A 13,105-nucleotide genomic window follows, 5' to 3' on the forward strand; every position below is an offset into this window, starting at 1 on the left:
GGACTATGGCTTAATTTGTTTGCTGATCGTAATATATATGGTGGTATCTAGGTTCAGATTTTTTTCTTTTTTCAAAGCAAAATATATAATGAAAAAGGAGCCAGGAAATTATTTTCGTATGACTTTGAAATTAAGTAGCTGCTGCTGCTGCTTCTGCTTCCTTTTTCGATCTCCTCTAATTTTAGGATAATAACTGATAAACGTTGCATGAATAGTAGTGTACATTTTTGTCTTCTAGTTTTCCAATTTTAGAAGTTCAATATGACGTATGTGTTACATATTGATATACTTCCCTTAATGGTCAACTGGGTTAATGACTACAAAAGAGGCCAAAGAACGAGTAGCAAAATTAGTTTTTTTTTTTTAGGGTGAAAAGCAAAATTAGTTTCAATGTAGTAAATAACATATATACTTACATACGACACAGTAGATTAATAATTAGTTTTTTCTCTCTCTCTTTATATGCGTCTTTTTTTAAAGGCAGTCTTCGTTTATTGATAAAAAAAACGTAATCTTGTTTAAAATAAGACCCGATATTAAATGGAGAGAGACTTCTCCAGACGGATTTTCAACATTTTTGTTAATCATTAAACGGATTTTTAACATGACTGATAAGGCGCTCTAAAAAAAAGGATTGATAAGGCTTGAATGTTTGTTATGTATATGGAAAATATTTTATTAATAGTAAAAATTCACTTTAATAATATATACAGCTAAAAAAATAGTTTCTATATAACTATTAAATCAATAAATATATCTTAATTGGTGAAAAAAATGTTTAAACCGAAGAGACAGCGGCGCATCTAATGACCTTTTTGTTACAGTTGACCTGAAATGGTCTAATGCCTCATGGATGCTGGCTCTTTTTGTTTTAAAACAACAAACGTGATAATTTTCATGAGAAAAAAATATCTGCATAATTTTTCTAATTTCATTAAAAATATATATTATGAAAAAACATAAAACAATTTAATACTTACATTTTAAAACAGTTAAAAACTTTTTAGAACATGCACATTTAATTCTTTTAATATTTTTATTTAATGTATAATAGTATATAAAATTGTTTTAAAAAAATAATGAGTATTCTTAAGATATTAGTTAACAAAATAAAATAAATACATTAATCTACTATGTTAAACATATAATATTGATTCAATACTTTTTTTAAAAGCAATTACAAATATTTAATAAGTTACATTAAATTTTCTTCATCCATATCCTATTCAACTCTAATAAGTTACATTAAATTTTCTTCATCCATATCCTATTCAACTCAAACAAGATTGTTTTTAGTAAATTAAATTGTCAACTTATTTCTTTTAAAAAAATAAGTAGATGTAAGTTAACAACCAAGATTCTAATCTAACACATTGATCCATAACTAATGCTTTAAGAACACACATTATTATTAAGGTAATTAATTAATTAAATAAAGAGGATTACTTATGATACTACTAAAGTTAAAATAATACTAAATTGATTTATTTACATGGTCATGTAATCCTTTTTGTTATGAATAGCTTAAGGTTTTCTTGGTATGTTTATCAATAATCTGATCTGTTAAATTATAATACATTAATAATAATTGCGCAATAGTAATACAAAAATCTTCCTATTATTTCAAAAAATAAGAAATTACTATGCAAAAAGATCTTGACTTTGAATGGCTTGTTTACTCGTTCGAATTTCTAGGGTCTTATTTGATTTGAGTGATTATTTTGCAAGAGTGTCTTCTGTCAAACTTTGAGTTGGATATGCTCGTTTTATAAGCTAGTTATCTAAATGTTTTACAAATGTAAGACTTTAATAAGTGAACAAAAACTTTGAAGCAAAGTGTAGACTTGTGTAAATGTGTTCAATTCTATGAGGAAAAACATCAAGCAGAAACAAGAGACAACAGTTCCGTGTTATTCGGAGTTAATTGGCCTTTGCTTCAATCAGTACTATCAACTATAACGATATTTCTTGCCTCTAATATGCCCTTATTCCAGATGTCTATATATACATATCTAAAGATACTCAGAGGAGAGAGAAAAAGACAACGACGTTAATTAGGATCACAATTCAATTTTTTAAACCTGAACCATTTCATATTCATAATATTGGTGAATTGTCTTTGGTCAAGGGAATGAATATATGGTCCCTGAAAGGACGTTTTGGCCATTGGCCATTGTCTTAGGTTAGATTCTTGTGTAAATCAATAGCATCGAGGTAGAAATTGAAGCAAAAATTTTAGAAGGCCCCGAGGAGTTGTGATTGATTCAATTAGTTTTCTTCCTTCTGAAGGCGTTGTCTATTGACGCTTCAACTACATGTGAAGGCAGGGCCACACAAAAGTCTTGAATGGAGTCTAATCTCAATGGATGATTGATTTTGTTGTTTAGTCAAGATATTGGACGTTTTGTTTTGATATTATTAGAAATATAGGTTTAGGGGTGAAGGATATTTCTTCACTTGTGCTATTTACGGTCCATGTGTGGGTCTACGTGAAATCATAAACCGATTTCCTTTTTGCTCTTCAAACTTTAGTAGGGAAAAGTGGAAAAAAGTGACTTGGTAAAAAATATTTTTAAGAAAACAAATAGATAAACCAAACCTCTTAACATATTTTCACATCCAAAGCTAGCTTTTAAAATAAGATAAATTTCGTGTACCTTTCACATTTGAAGTTTGACAACAGGTACTTGACAAGAGGGCTTTATATGTGAATATTATTAGTTATGCCATAAAGGATAGTACAATTTAAGCTAGTGGGATTGACATAAGATAAAGGATTTAGTTATCTTTGTGGAGTTAATTTAGGTAGGATTAATAGGAATAAGGAATTATAGTTATCTTTATGGGAGCTCTCTTCACAGTTTAAGGAACAAAAGGAAAGAAAAGTCTCTATTTTTCTTTTATTGTATGACTTTTAATAATGGACAAATCTTCAATTGATATCGTTATCCTAACTTCTCTATTTTTTCTATTTAACGAAATACTTTTGTCCAAAAATTATATAAAGGGAAGCAAATTTCCCCCAAAAGAAAATTGTAATAACTTAATGTAAAGTTCAATAAATTTGTTATTAATGGAGATCTGTTTTATATTATTAGTGCATTCAGTCTTTTTTTGTGTAAAACTCCATGCACTCAATAATGACAAACTTATTTAAAGAGTTTTTTTTTCTTAATATGATTCAACCATAAAAATAAATTATTAATTGTATAAAGAGGTTGTGTTGTAAAGAACACATACCATTTAAAGAGGAAGGAGCAAAGCTGGGAAGTGATTGGTCCACTCCACCCACCGTTGCTTTTCATCACTGTGAAACTAATCAAATAATCTTTATATTGTGCACAGCACAAAATGTGCGCGCATGACTATCAGCACTAACTAGCTGCTACCAAAGTCGCGGATGATGTCAACATTCATGCAAGTTCTTTTATGATGTCTGCATGACTCCAAAATAACTCGCAGTACAGGATCATTATAAGCACAGTCACACACACCTCCGTTTGTTACTTTATATCGATATAGAGTTATTTGGATAAAGTTCTCCATTTTTTTATATAAGAAAATAAGTATAACGTGTTAAGTTTTCTTTCTTTCTTAAGATCAACTTATACATCTAAATTGAAAATAAGTTAAATGAAAAACTTCTCTATAACATTAATTACATAAATTAATTTTAACTTACAAACAAAATTCAATTCATTTTATTTTAAAATAAATTACATAAATTCTCTTGACATTTGTTCTTATTACACTTGATATCTTTTCATTTTTTTTTACATTACTTTCGGCCTCTTAAAGAGGAGTCGATGTAACGCTGTTTATGTCTAAGAGGGGATGTTAATTTAACAAAAGTCCAAAAGTTAAGGGATTTTTTGGTAAGGTTAAAAAAAATAGAGTATCGGATGTAATAAAAACAAGCTTCAAAGAGGATCAGTGTAATTTACTTTATTTTATTATTTTCTTCTCCTATAAATACATATAAAGAATTTTATCCAAACATGATCATACACTATGCTTATGCTAGTTTTATTTATTTATTTATTTAAATAATCATGTATTACTACAAAATGCCGTGTGTTAAATGTCTAACTTTTCGACAGAAACTCTTGTGTTATTATCACTGAATTTGCTTTCAAATGACAAAGTCTATACTTTTGGTAGATGAAATTAACTTCACCGATGAAGACCGGCATTGTTCATATAAAGAATCAAATAATAATACAAATTAATTGAATGTCCTTTCTAGTTGTGTAACCTTTGATGATGCTTATGAAGAATTGGAGCTCTTTAAGGCCCCAGCACTCAAGTACAAATAATTCTTCTGGTCAGAAAAGTTTGATGACGTAGATACAGGAGAAAATCCAGAATATTGTCCACCCATCTTTGCCAAACATGTATCATTTATGTACTTCAAAAGCTCACTCTTTTGGATGAATGGCTGAGCTGCATATTCCTCAAATGGCATCCACTGCAGAAAAATAATCATATGAAAAATCGATGTCTGCCTTTGTCTACAATGATTTTACATTTCCTCGGGATCCTTTTCAAAATTACTACTACAATTTATTTCCACACTAGAATGAATTAAAATCAATTTTGAGAAAGAAAGCTTTTTACTGACAGTAAGAAAAATGATGATATTTTCAGTATTTTAGGGTCTGTATGCATTGAACATTTTGAAAGGCACATAGAAAACAAATCATGACTTCAACTAAAATTTACATACCTGTGCATTCAGTATCTCTAATCTCTGTGCTTGGATGTCAGAAGAAAGAGGCCGCAACATGCACATGAAGAATAAGTCTGACTTCTCAAAGAATGAATTATGACTTTGTCTGTTGATCAGATATTCAAATAAAAGAAAAAAATTCTCAGTCATCTATATTGTAGATTCACAAGAATCCAATAAAATTCAAAACAAAGAAGTCCCTAATTTATTGACAGGTAACAAAATTTGCAATATATAAATATTTCAAGCACATATTGTCTCATAGACAATGATATTGGTAAAAGTGAATATGTTAACATAGGCAAGCTTTACTACTCTTGCTTGACACTGAAAGACCTAAAATGGATCCTGCACCTGGAATATGAATGGTTAAGAATTCCCAAATTCCTGTAGGATTTTGGACTACATGATGTTGGCCCTCCTTTCATTAGTCCTTATTCCCTACATTCGCTATCAATGAGATTTGAACATTCTATCTCCTATTTGAGGTCTCCGCAATCAATCATCAGAACTTCCCATCAAGTATATGAATTGATATATATTCATATAAACGTGCTACCTGAATGCTAATACTTCCACAAATTCTGAATCAACCTGAAAATTGAGAGAATCCAGAATAGTTAGGCTTAGAACAATAGCCCACATTTAATTAGTACAGCAATGAGATTACTTACCCCTGTTTCTTCTTTGACCTCTCTTACTGCTGCTACACAAATATCTTCTCCCTGAATAGATTGAATGAGTAGATTATATGTATGCAGTATAGATTTTTATACCGTAATGAGAAAGATATCCAACAGATCTACCTGATCAACAACTCCAGTTGGGAATTTCCAGACTCCAGTTCCTTGAAATAGTCCACTATTCTCTTGAACAACTAGGACCTAAGATCATTGAATAAGTAGAAAATGAGATGTTAATTGCCAATAGAACTATATTCTGAAGAATTTCTATTGGTGAGAGACATGTTACTCTTTTCCAATGAAAATTCTGATAATGGACCTACCAGACAGAAACTGACAAGAATCAAATTAAGCAGGAGCAATGGGTGAGAAAATAAAGAGAGGAACTAAAATAAACAATAAAGATACAGTCCATTCATCACTTCTTTTTTTCCTATGAATAAATGAGAAGCAAGGTGCTTTTTCCCTTCAGCTGTCTCAAATGATTGAAAAGTTCTTTTTCATCTTAATCCATGATGTTATCATTTTATCAATATACAGGACAGGCAGGCATAACAGTATTTGTCAAAGATATAGCCCTCAAACAATAAGAGATTCCTTCCAATTAAGTATAAGCCTGATTGTGAACTATGAAGTTGCACTATATTGTGATTGATGGTGGGGGAAAACCTCTTGTTTTTCATTCATGACAAATGAACCAACGCCCACCCTGTGTGTGGCATTTGCAGGAATAGTGCTTGGACTTTCAGGAATCCAATATACAAGCATTAAATATTTTGGTTCTGCATGATGATACCAAAAACCCTCCTGCATAGAAGTGTCATGGAAATAAGTTAATAAATAAAATTGATACCTAAAAGCATTAACAGCACTCCAATTTTCATTAACCAAACATTTCAAGCATAACCACTATCATTAAGGTAAGCAATAAAGTTAGTTACCTTCACTAAAGCTTCAACCAGATTGACTAAATGAATAGGTAATTTTATCCAAACACCCTTCTTGCCCTGCATGACAATGTTGATTCATTAACTCAAACAAACAAAGATAGTGATAGATTCTAGATTCTCATTCTCACTACACACAGACTGCAGTACAGATAAAAATGCTCAAGTTTTGTTGCATATAAATGACAAGCTTTTCAGCTATTTTTACAAAATAAAATAGACAGGAAACTGAGCTTATGGCAATCATTAAATAAAAAAGCTTATGGCAAATTCAAAATGAAAATTGTTCCAATAGATCAAAATTGCTATGCCTAGGATTATAAGGGTCAGCTAACATTTTTTATTGAATAGATGTTCCACATTACCTACCAAACTTAATGAGAATATATAAAAATGATCTATACACTGAATGACATGTTAGTGACAAAGGAAGAAACAAAAGTCACTTAAAAGTAAAACTTCATGTATGTGTATGAATACATTGATGAATAACATATGTTACTTATTGCCATACAAAGAAACTTAAAGAAGGATGGCCAGTAGAATAGAAATCATCTATACCTGATTTGTTTGCTTGTATTCTTTAATGTGAGTCCCTAATCATGTCTAGTTTTAAATCCTTACATTTTATTAATATTTGACCAGTATGCTTCCATCAATGAATGAAATCAGATATCATATATTAATTACATTAAGCAAATAATTAGAAAGATTACCTACCAGCAGCTTCCAATGAGAAACTGAAGCTCTAAGGATCGAGACAAATGTTGCAGAATCCATATGCTGATCAAGTTCCACAATAACACCACCATAATTATCATCAGTTGATGTTAGTAGGTTAACCCTTTGAACTTGATCTTCTGCAGCCATTTCTGATGCAATTGCTGATGAAATTGTTGAAGTCAACTTGGATCGAATAGGAATAGTGCTTACCACTCCAATCTTGACTATAAGGAAAAAGTGAGAAAAAAAATAATATTAGACTCTATACCAAGACAAGTTTCATTTTAGTAATTCCTAATGAACCTGAACATAATTATTAAGCATTCCCTATGAAAGGGAAACAGTATCCAGTGTAAACAAAGACTATCAAGTCCGGATAGCCCACTTTCCCCAACTGATTAGGAAAAATATATACAACCAAAATTTAATGGTACCAAATGGATGCATGAATTACTCATTTCAGACTGTAGAACAGTTTATGCAGCCAAAAAATGTGATTTTCTTAACGAGTTCAGTTACCTCTCTTTTATTTTCATCATTTTTCAGTTACCTCCACTGTTGTTAAAAATGAGCGACAATGACCTTTTGACTGGAGAACTTTGGGAATAATTCAGGAAAATGAAGTTAAAGCAAGTCTCCCCTTTTAAAACTACCAAGGGAATGCTGCAACTAGTACAAAAACTCACTAAAAGTGAACAATCTCAAGCACAAACAGCCACTTTTTGACAACAGAATTGTAGAGTGCATTGTGCCACAATAGAGTGAATGGTATTTTTACATTGTCATCGAATAATAACAAATTGTCATGAATGCTAAGTTTATTGGCTATTATAATAACTTATAAAATCATTTCTGAAATGATTTCTGATTGGTTGTACATAAAAATTAAACTCATACTTATATTATATACTGGCGTTCATGAATTAGGAGGATATTGGTAAGACATAACAATACATTATACTCCTCATGATGCAAGAGACCCCCTACAAATCATCCAATAACAAGCCTAGTGATTAGCTTATTAATATTCAAAATCAGGATCTAATAAAAAAATGATAAAAAATAAAACCAGACATGCACGTTGAATTGGAACCAATAAAAGAAAAGGTTAAATTTTGGCAGTCACAAACGATACCCAAAAGCAAAAAGAAACAGAATTTGTAACCGGGTCACTGCAATCTGGTCTGGATAATTGGTTTCGGTTAAACACCTACCTCTTGAAGCTGCTATTCTCCCTTGAGATATGAAACGCTGAGCACTTGAAAGATAATGGGGATTCCTGGCTGAGGAAAAGAGGAGTGAGAGCTTCGGCAGTGATCTGAGCATGGCGTTAACTCGTTTGAATCAATCCAATTCCAAACCCACAACAAGCACAACACGTTATCGTAACATTTTTCTGTCTCTGGCTCTGTCTTTATATTTTTTGTTTTGTAATTGTTCGGTTTACCTGACCAAGTAATGAACCTGCGAGTGCGATAGGAACTGAAATTTTACTGAATCAAAATTTGACGTTGAAAGTTGAAAAATTCAAGGAATGAGATTGGCGTACGTGTTATTTGTGTGTGATGAAAATTAAAAGTTGAAAAAAAAAAAAGCAGTCCAAACAGCTCAAACCACAAGGAAGGGAAGCGGTGGAACAGTGGACACGACAGCGTGGGGATAGCCTCGTCATTATGGACCAACAAAAGGAGACACCCGTAATTCAGTTTCAGAGGTCCTTTTTTTTTTTTACTATATAACAAAATATTATTTTATATTTTCATTAAGTCTTAGTAAAAATAATAATAATAGCAACAATCAAGTCGTTTTGTGAGGTTGAGAGGGTAAATTAAAGGATGCCATATCATGAATTATAATTATAAATAAACTATTGACTTCTAAATATTTTATTTTTATTTTTGTTTAAAATTTACTATGTAGGATTCTTAGTTGTATTCTGTGTATTATATATATATATATATTAATTTTATTCAACAGTAACAACAAAGTTTTTGTGTGTGTGTGATTGATAGAGTGCTTGCATGAATAAGTGGCACCATTTTGTGATATTGGTAACATGAATCAAATGACAACATACTATTTAAACATGAATTATGTTTACAAACAAATTGTTGACATGTAAATCATTCTTAATTTTGCTTAGAATTTGTGATGCTAAATTCTTATATTCCCACTTTTTCTATTGTCTTGGTGTTGAGTGAGGAGTTAAATAGTTATAACAATATGTAAAGTGTTTCACTTCACTTTTTTTTTCTTTTATCTTAAAATGAGAGATTGGGTTAAAAATATTTGTAAAAACACTCTTAATAAATTAATAATTTTATTTTTTTTATAAAAAATAGTATGGTTATTATAATAGTAATAAGAATACTGATAATAATAATGACAATAATAATAATAATAAGGATAAAAATATTAAAGACGAAGATGATGTAAAACAAAAATCATATTTACAATAATACTGTATTTTTTTGGGCAATCTAAGAAAAACCAAATAATATTGTAAAAAAAAAAAAGTATTACATTTACCCGTACCTGAAATGTGTAGTAGATGGGTTGTATTATATAGTTTACCTAGGGGTTAACGTAGTAGTCATTTTACTTACCAACCAGTAAGGCAGTAACCACCCCCATTCCCCTCCATTTTTTCACCTCTCCCCAAAACCCTCGCGCCGCTTTTTTTTCTCTTTCATTATTTTTTTACCATTTTTTTTATGGACCTCTTCACCGGCGACCACTTCCCCGTCCCCGACCACGTCGCTCCGTTCCCCGATTCCGGCGACCTCCTCTTCGCCGCCGACCTCCTCTCCCACCGCCACAACCCCCAGAAGCTCCGCCCCATCAGGTCCGTCCCCACCGCCCCCATTGCCAACCCTTCTCCTCCCCCTCTCTCGCACGATCCGATTCCCTCCGGGTCGGGTCACGCCCCATGCCACGAATCCAGGTTAGTCCATTTCTCTTCTCCCTTCCCTCCTTTTTTTTTTTATCTAATTAATTATTAATTGTTAAAAAATTGTTTTTCTTTTCTTTCTCTCACTGCCGTTATTTTTAATTGAATTTGAATTTGTATGGCTTTATCTTTTTATCTTTATGTATTTATTTACCTTGTCTTTGCGGAATGGGGGCGGAACAACCAATAAAGTTCTATCTTTTTTGGTTAGTATAAAAAGATTGTGATTTGTGGTGGTGATAGGGTGTGTTGTTTTTTGATGGGTGCGTGTGATTAGGCGTAAAGGACGATTTTTTTGTGCTTAGAATATGTTGCAGTGCAGGACAATTGTTGTCCATTTGATGCTTCTCGTTGTGATAGGCTTTATGAGAGAGAGAGAGAGCCCACAACTGGGTACTACTTTGCATCATCCTTTTGTGATTCGAGAATGCTTTGGTTTATGGTATTTGTGTTTGTGTTGGTTAAAAACCCACATCGTACGATGTTTTATTATTTTATAGTTGAGTCAAGACTATAGTTATGTTTTATTTGCTCACAAGTAATTGTAGCATATAGAATGATCTGTGTGACAATTGAGAAACAAACCTTGGGGGCAAAGTCTAGTGGAATGGAACCATTTTCCCAAAGATTCAGCAATCCAACTGCTGTCAAAGAATTAATTATCCTTTTTTTTACTAATAGGAGTTGTGTATAGTGAAAGTGATTAGTCTCTTTGAATGTGACAACTCAAGGCTCAAATCTTTACTGAAAGAGGTGCCACATTTAGCATTTGCAGTGTTTCGAACAAGATTGTCTCTGACACAGGGACACACATTTAGGATCCAAATAGTCTATCATGACAGTTTTAACATGGGTTTGGCCGTTTGTGCTGTTCTTTTGATTAGTTCTTCCTTGTTTCAGCTTGTCTTTTGATGCTGAGGATGAAGATGAGGATGATGACAATTCATCAGCAAGTACCAAAGGACATGGCCCTAGAAAGAAAAGGAGAAAGATGGTGAGAAAGCTCGAAGATTTTGCGAAGGATTTGGTGGTGAAGGTGATGGAAAAGCAAGAGCAGATGCATAAACAGTTATTGGAAATCATAGAAAACAATGAAAGGGAAAGAATAAAGAGAGAAGCAGCTTGGAAGAATGAGGAGATGGAGAGAATCAGAAAAGATGAAGAGGCTAGAGCCCAAGAAAATTCTCGAAATTTGGCCCTCATATCCTTCATTCAGAACCTGTTGGGCCATGAAATTCAAATCCCCCAACAACCTGCAAAACCATGCAGCAAAAGAGAAGAGGATGAAGTTGAGGCAAGTGCTAGAAAAGAACTGAACAATGATCCAGGTGACAATAGATGGCCTGATGTTGAAGTGCAATCACTCATCACTGTGAGAACTTCATTGGAGCACAAGTTTCGTCTCATGGGATCAAAAGGGACAATATGGGAGGAGATATCTGAAGCAATGAATGGCATGGGGTACAACCGCTCTGCAAAAAAGTGTAAGGAGAAGTGGGAAAACATCAACAAGTACTATAAAAGGACAATAGGGAGTGGCAAGAAAAGGCGTCAAAATAGTAAAACTTGCCCTTACTTTGATGAGTTGGACATTCTGTATAGAAAGGGTCTCTTAAGTATTGGAAATGCCTTGAGCAATACCTGCGGTGTTCCCCAGATTGAAGTAAAGGAGTTGAATGAAACTTGAATAGGTAGTACTTGATAGTCGTAGATACGGCTTATGTAAAAGCTCCTTCATTCAGCATTTATTTAGCCATTCTTCCTTTCAATTTTCTCACTGATGACTTTAGTGGACAATAATATACCAACCATCCTTTAACCCTGCATTTAAAATTTTAAATATTAAGTTCATTGGGCTGATATATATATATATATATATATATATATATATATATATATAATTTTTGGTTGTGGTGGCTTATGTCAATGGACAAAGGTATTTTTATACATGCTTTTGGTGGTGGAGTTAACTGTTAAGTAGAAATTGGAGTTTCAAAACAGTGCAAAGGGACATACTTTTTTTTATCAACAAAGGTATTTTTTTTTACATACTTTTTTATTGTTAAATTTTGTTGTTTAAGTTGTTAAAGTAAAATTCTAATTTTGATTTCAATTTCAAAACAGTACAAAAAAAAAGAAGACACAAAGTACCGAGTTTAGTGCAATTTCTATCAGTACAGCAATTCTAATTGGAAATAGAAAATTTCATTCCTACGATAACAGAAACATTTTTATATTAAACGTAGTTTTTTTTAATCAAGAAAAGTAGTTTGTTTTTAAGGGGTCCTTTGAAAAAGTTTTTAGGAAACTTAATTATGCTTATCATAAAATGCATAAATTATAAGAAATAAAAACAAATAAAATAACTTATCATCTCTCATGTGTAGGAATACACGAGTTGGATTTGATTGGATTTGGAAGAACCCATCACACAACCTAGTTAAAAAAGTTCAAGTTGGATTGGGTCAGATTTAAGTGATTTTGCTATTCAACTCAACTCGGTCGGTCATGAACAAGTTGAGTCAATTGACTCATGGAATTCAAAAATAAAAAATTCTAGGATAGATTTTTTAAAAACAACTTTCTTTAAATATACAATATAATTACGTAAATTTGTTGCATAAAAAAATTTAACATCAAACTACCATTGAATAAAACCGAATACAAATTTGTTCATTTTGTTGTCTATATGCAATTAAAACACCAAAACAAATTGAAAATAACAAACAGTCAAAGTGTCAAGCAAGGGTACAAAATAAAAGTTGTTGTCTTGTAGGCTTGCTGCAATGTTATCAACATTCAGCCCATAAAGTAAACACTTGAACAAAATAAATTTGATAATGATATCAGCCCAAAAAACAAACACAAATACAAAATAAAAGTCTAAAATTGAAAAAATAGTGCAGTTTTTTGGCCAGTCATAAGATCCAATGCTGGACGGTTGCTCAAACACTGCAAGCAAAAGAACAAAATCAATGATTGTATTAGTAATAAGTTGAAAATGTGCAGAAAAAAGAAATATGCAGAAAAATTAAATCAAATTATAAACTGAGTTGAAAATATTACCTTAAGA

At 31.9% G+C, this 13,105-nt stretch overlaps 2 protein-coding genes across 2 annotated transcripts; one reads left to right on the plus strand and one right to left on the minus strand.

Annotated features, from left to right (window-relative positions):
* Nucleotides 1-4,172: 4,172 nt before the first annotated feature.
* Nucleotides 4,173-8,665, minus strand: LOC100778567 (nudix hydrolase 2). The gene is made up of 9 exons (XM_003546152.5): nt 8,297-8,665; nt 7,080-7,306; nt 6,354-6,419; nt 6,082-6,219; nt 5,536-5,613; nt 5,404-5,454; nt 5,289-5,323; nt 4,727-4,835; nt 4,173-4,468 (listed from the first exon to the last, which is right to left on the minus strand). The coding sequence occupies exons 1-9, from the start codon at nt 8,406-8,408 to the stop codon at nt 4,268-4,270; spliced, it is 1,017 nt and encodes a 338-aa protein (XP_003546200.1). The 5' UTR covers nt 8,409-8,665; the 3' UTR covers nt 4,173-4,267.
* An 880-nt stretch (nt 8,666-9,545) lies between these two features.
* LOC100815105 (trihelix transcription factor GTL1) lies at nt 9,546-11,851 on the plus strand. The gene is made up of 2 exons (XM_003547243.5): nt 9,546-10,026; nt 10,933-11,851. Exons 1-2 carry the CDS (start codon nt 9,797-9,799, stop codon nt 11,717-11,719), a joined length of 1,017 nt encoding a protein of 338 aa, XP_003547291.1. The 5' UTR covers nt 9,546-9,796; the 3' UTR covers nt 11,720-11,851.
* Nucleotides 11,852-13,105: the final 1,254 nt, after the last annotated feature.

This window comes from Glycine max, chromosome 15 (genome assembly GCF_000004515.6).
Source record: "Glycine max cultivar Williams 82 chromosome 15, Glycine_max_v4.0, whole genome shotgun sequence".
In the NCBI taxonomy this organism is placed as follows: Eukaryota; Viridiplantae; Streptophyta; class Magnoliopsida; order Fabales; family Fabaceae; genus Glycine; species Glycine max.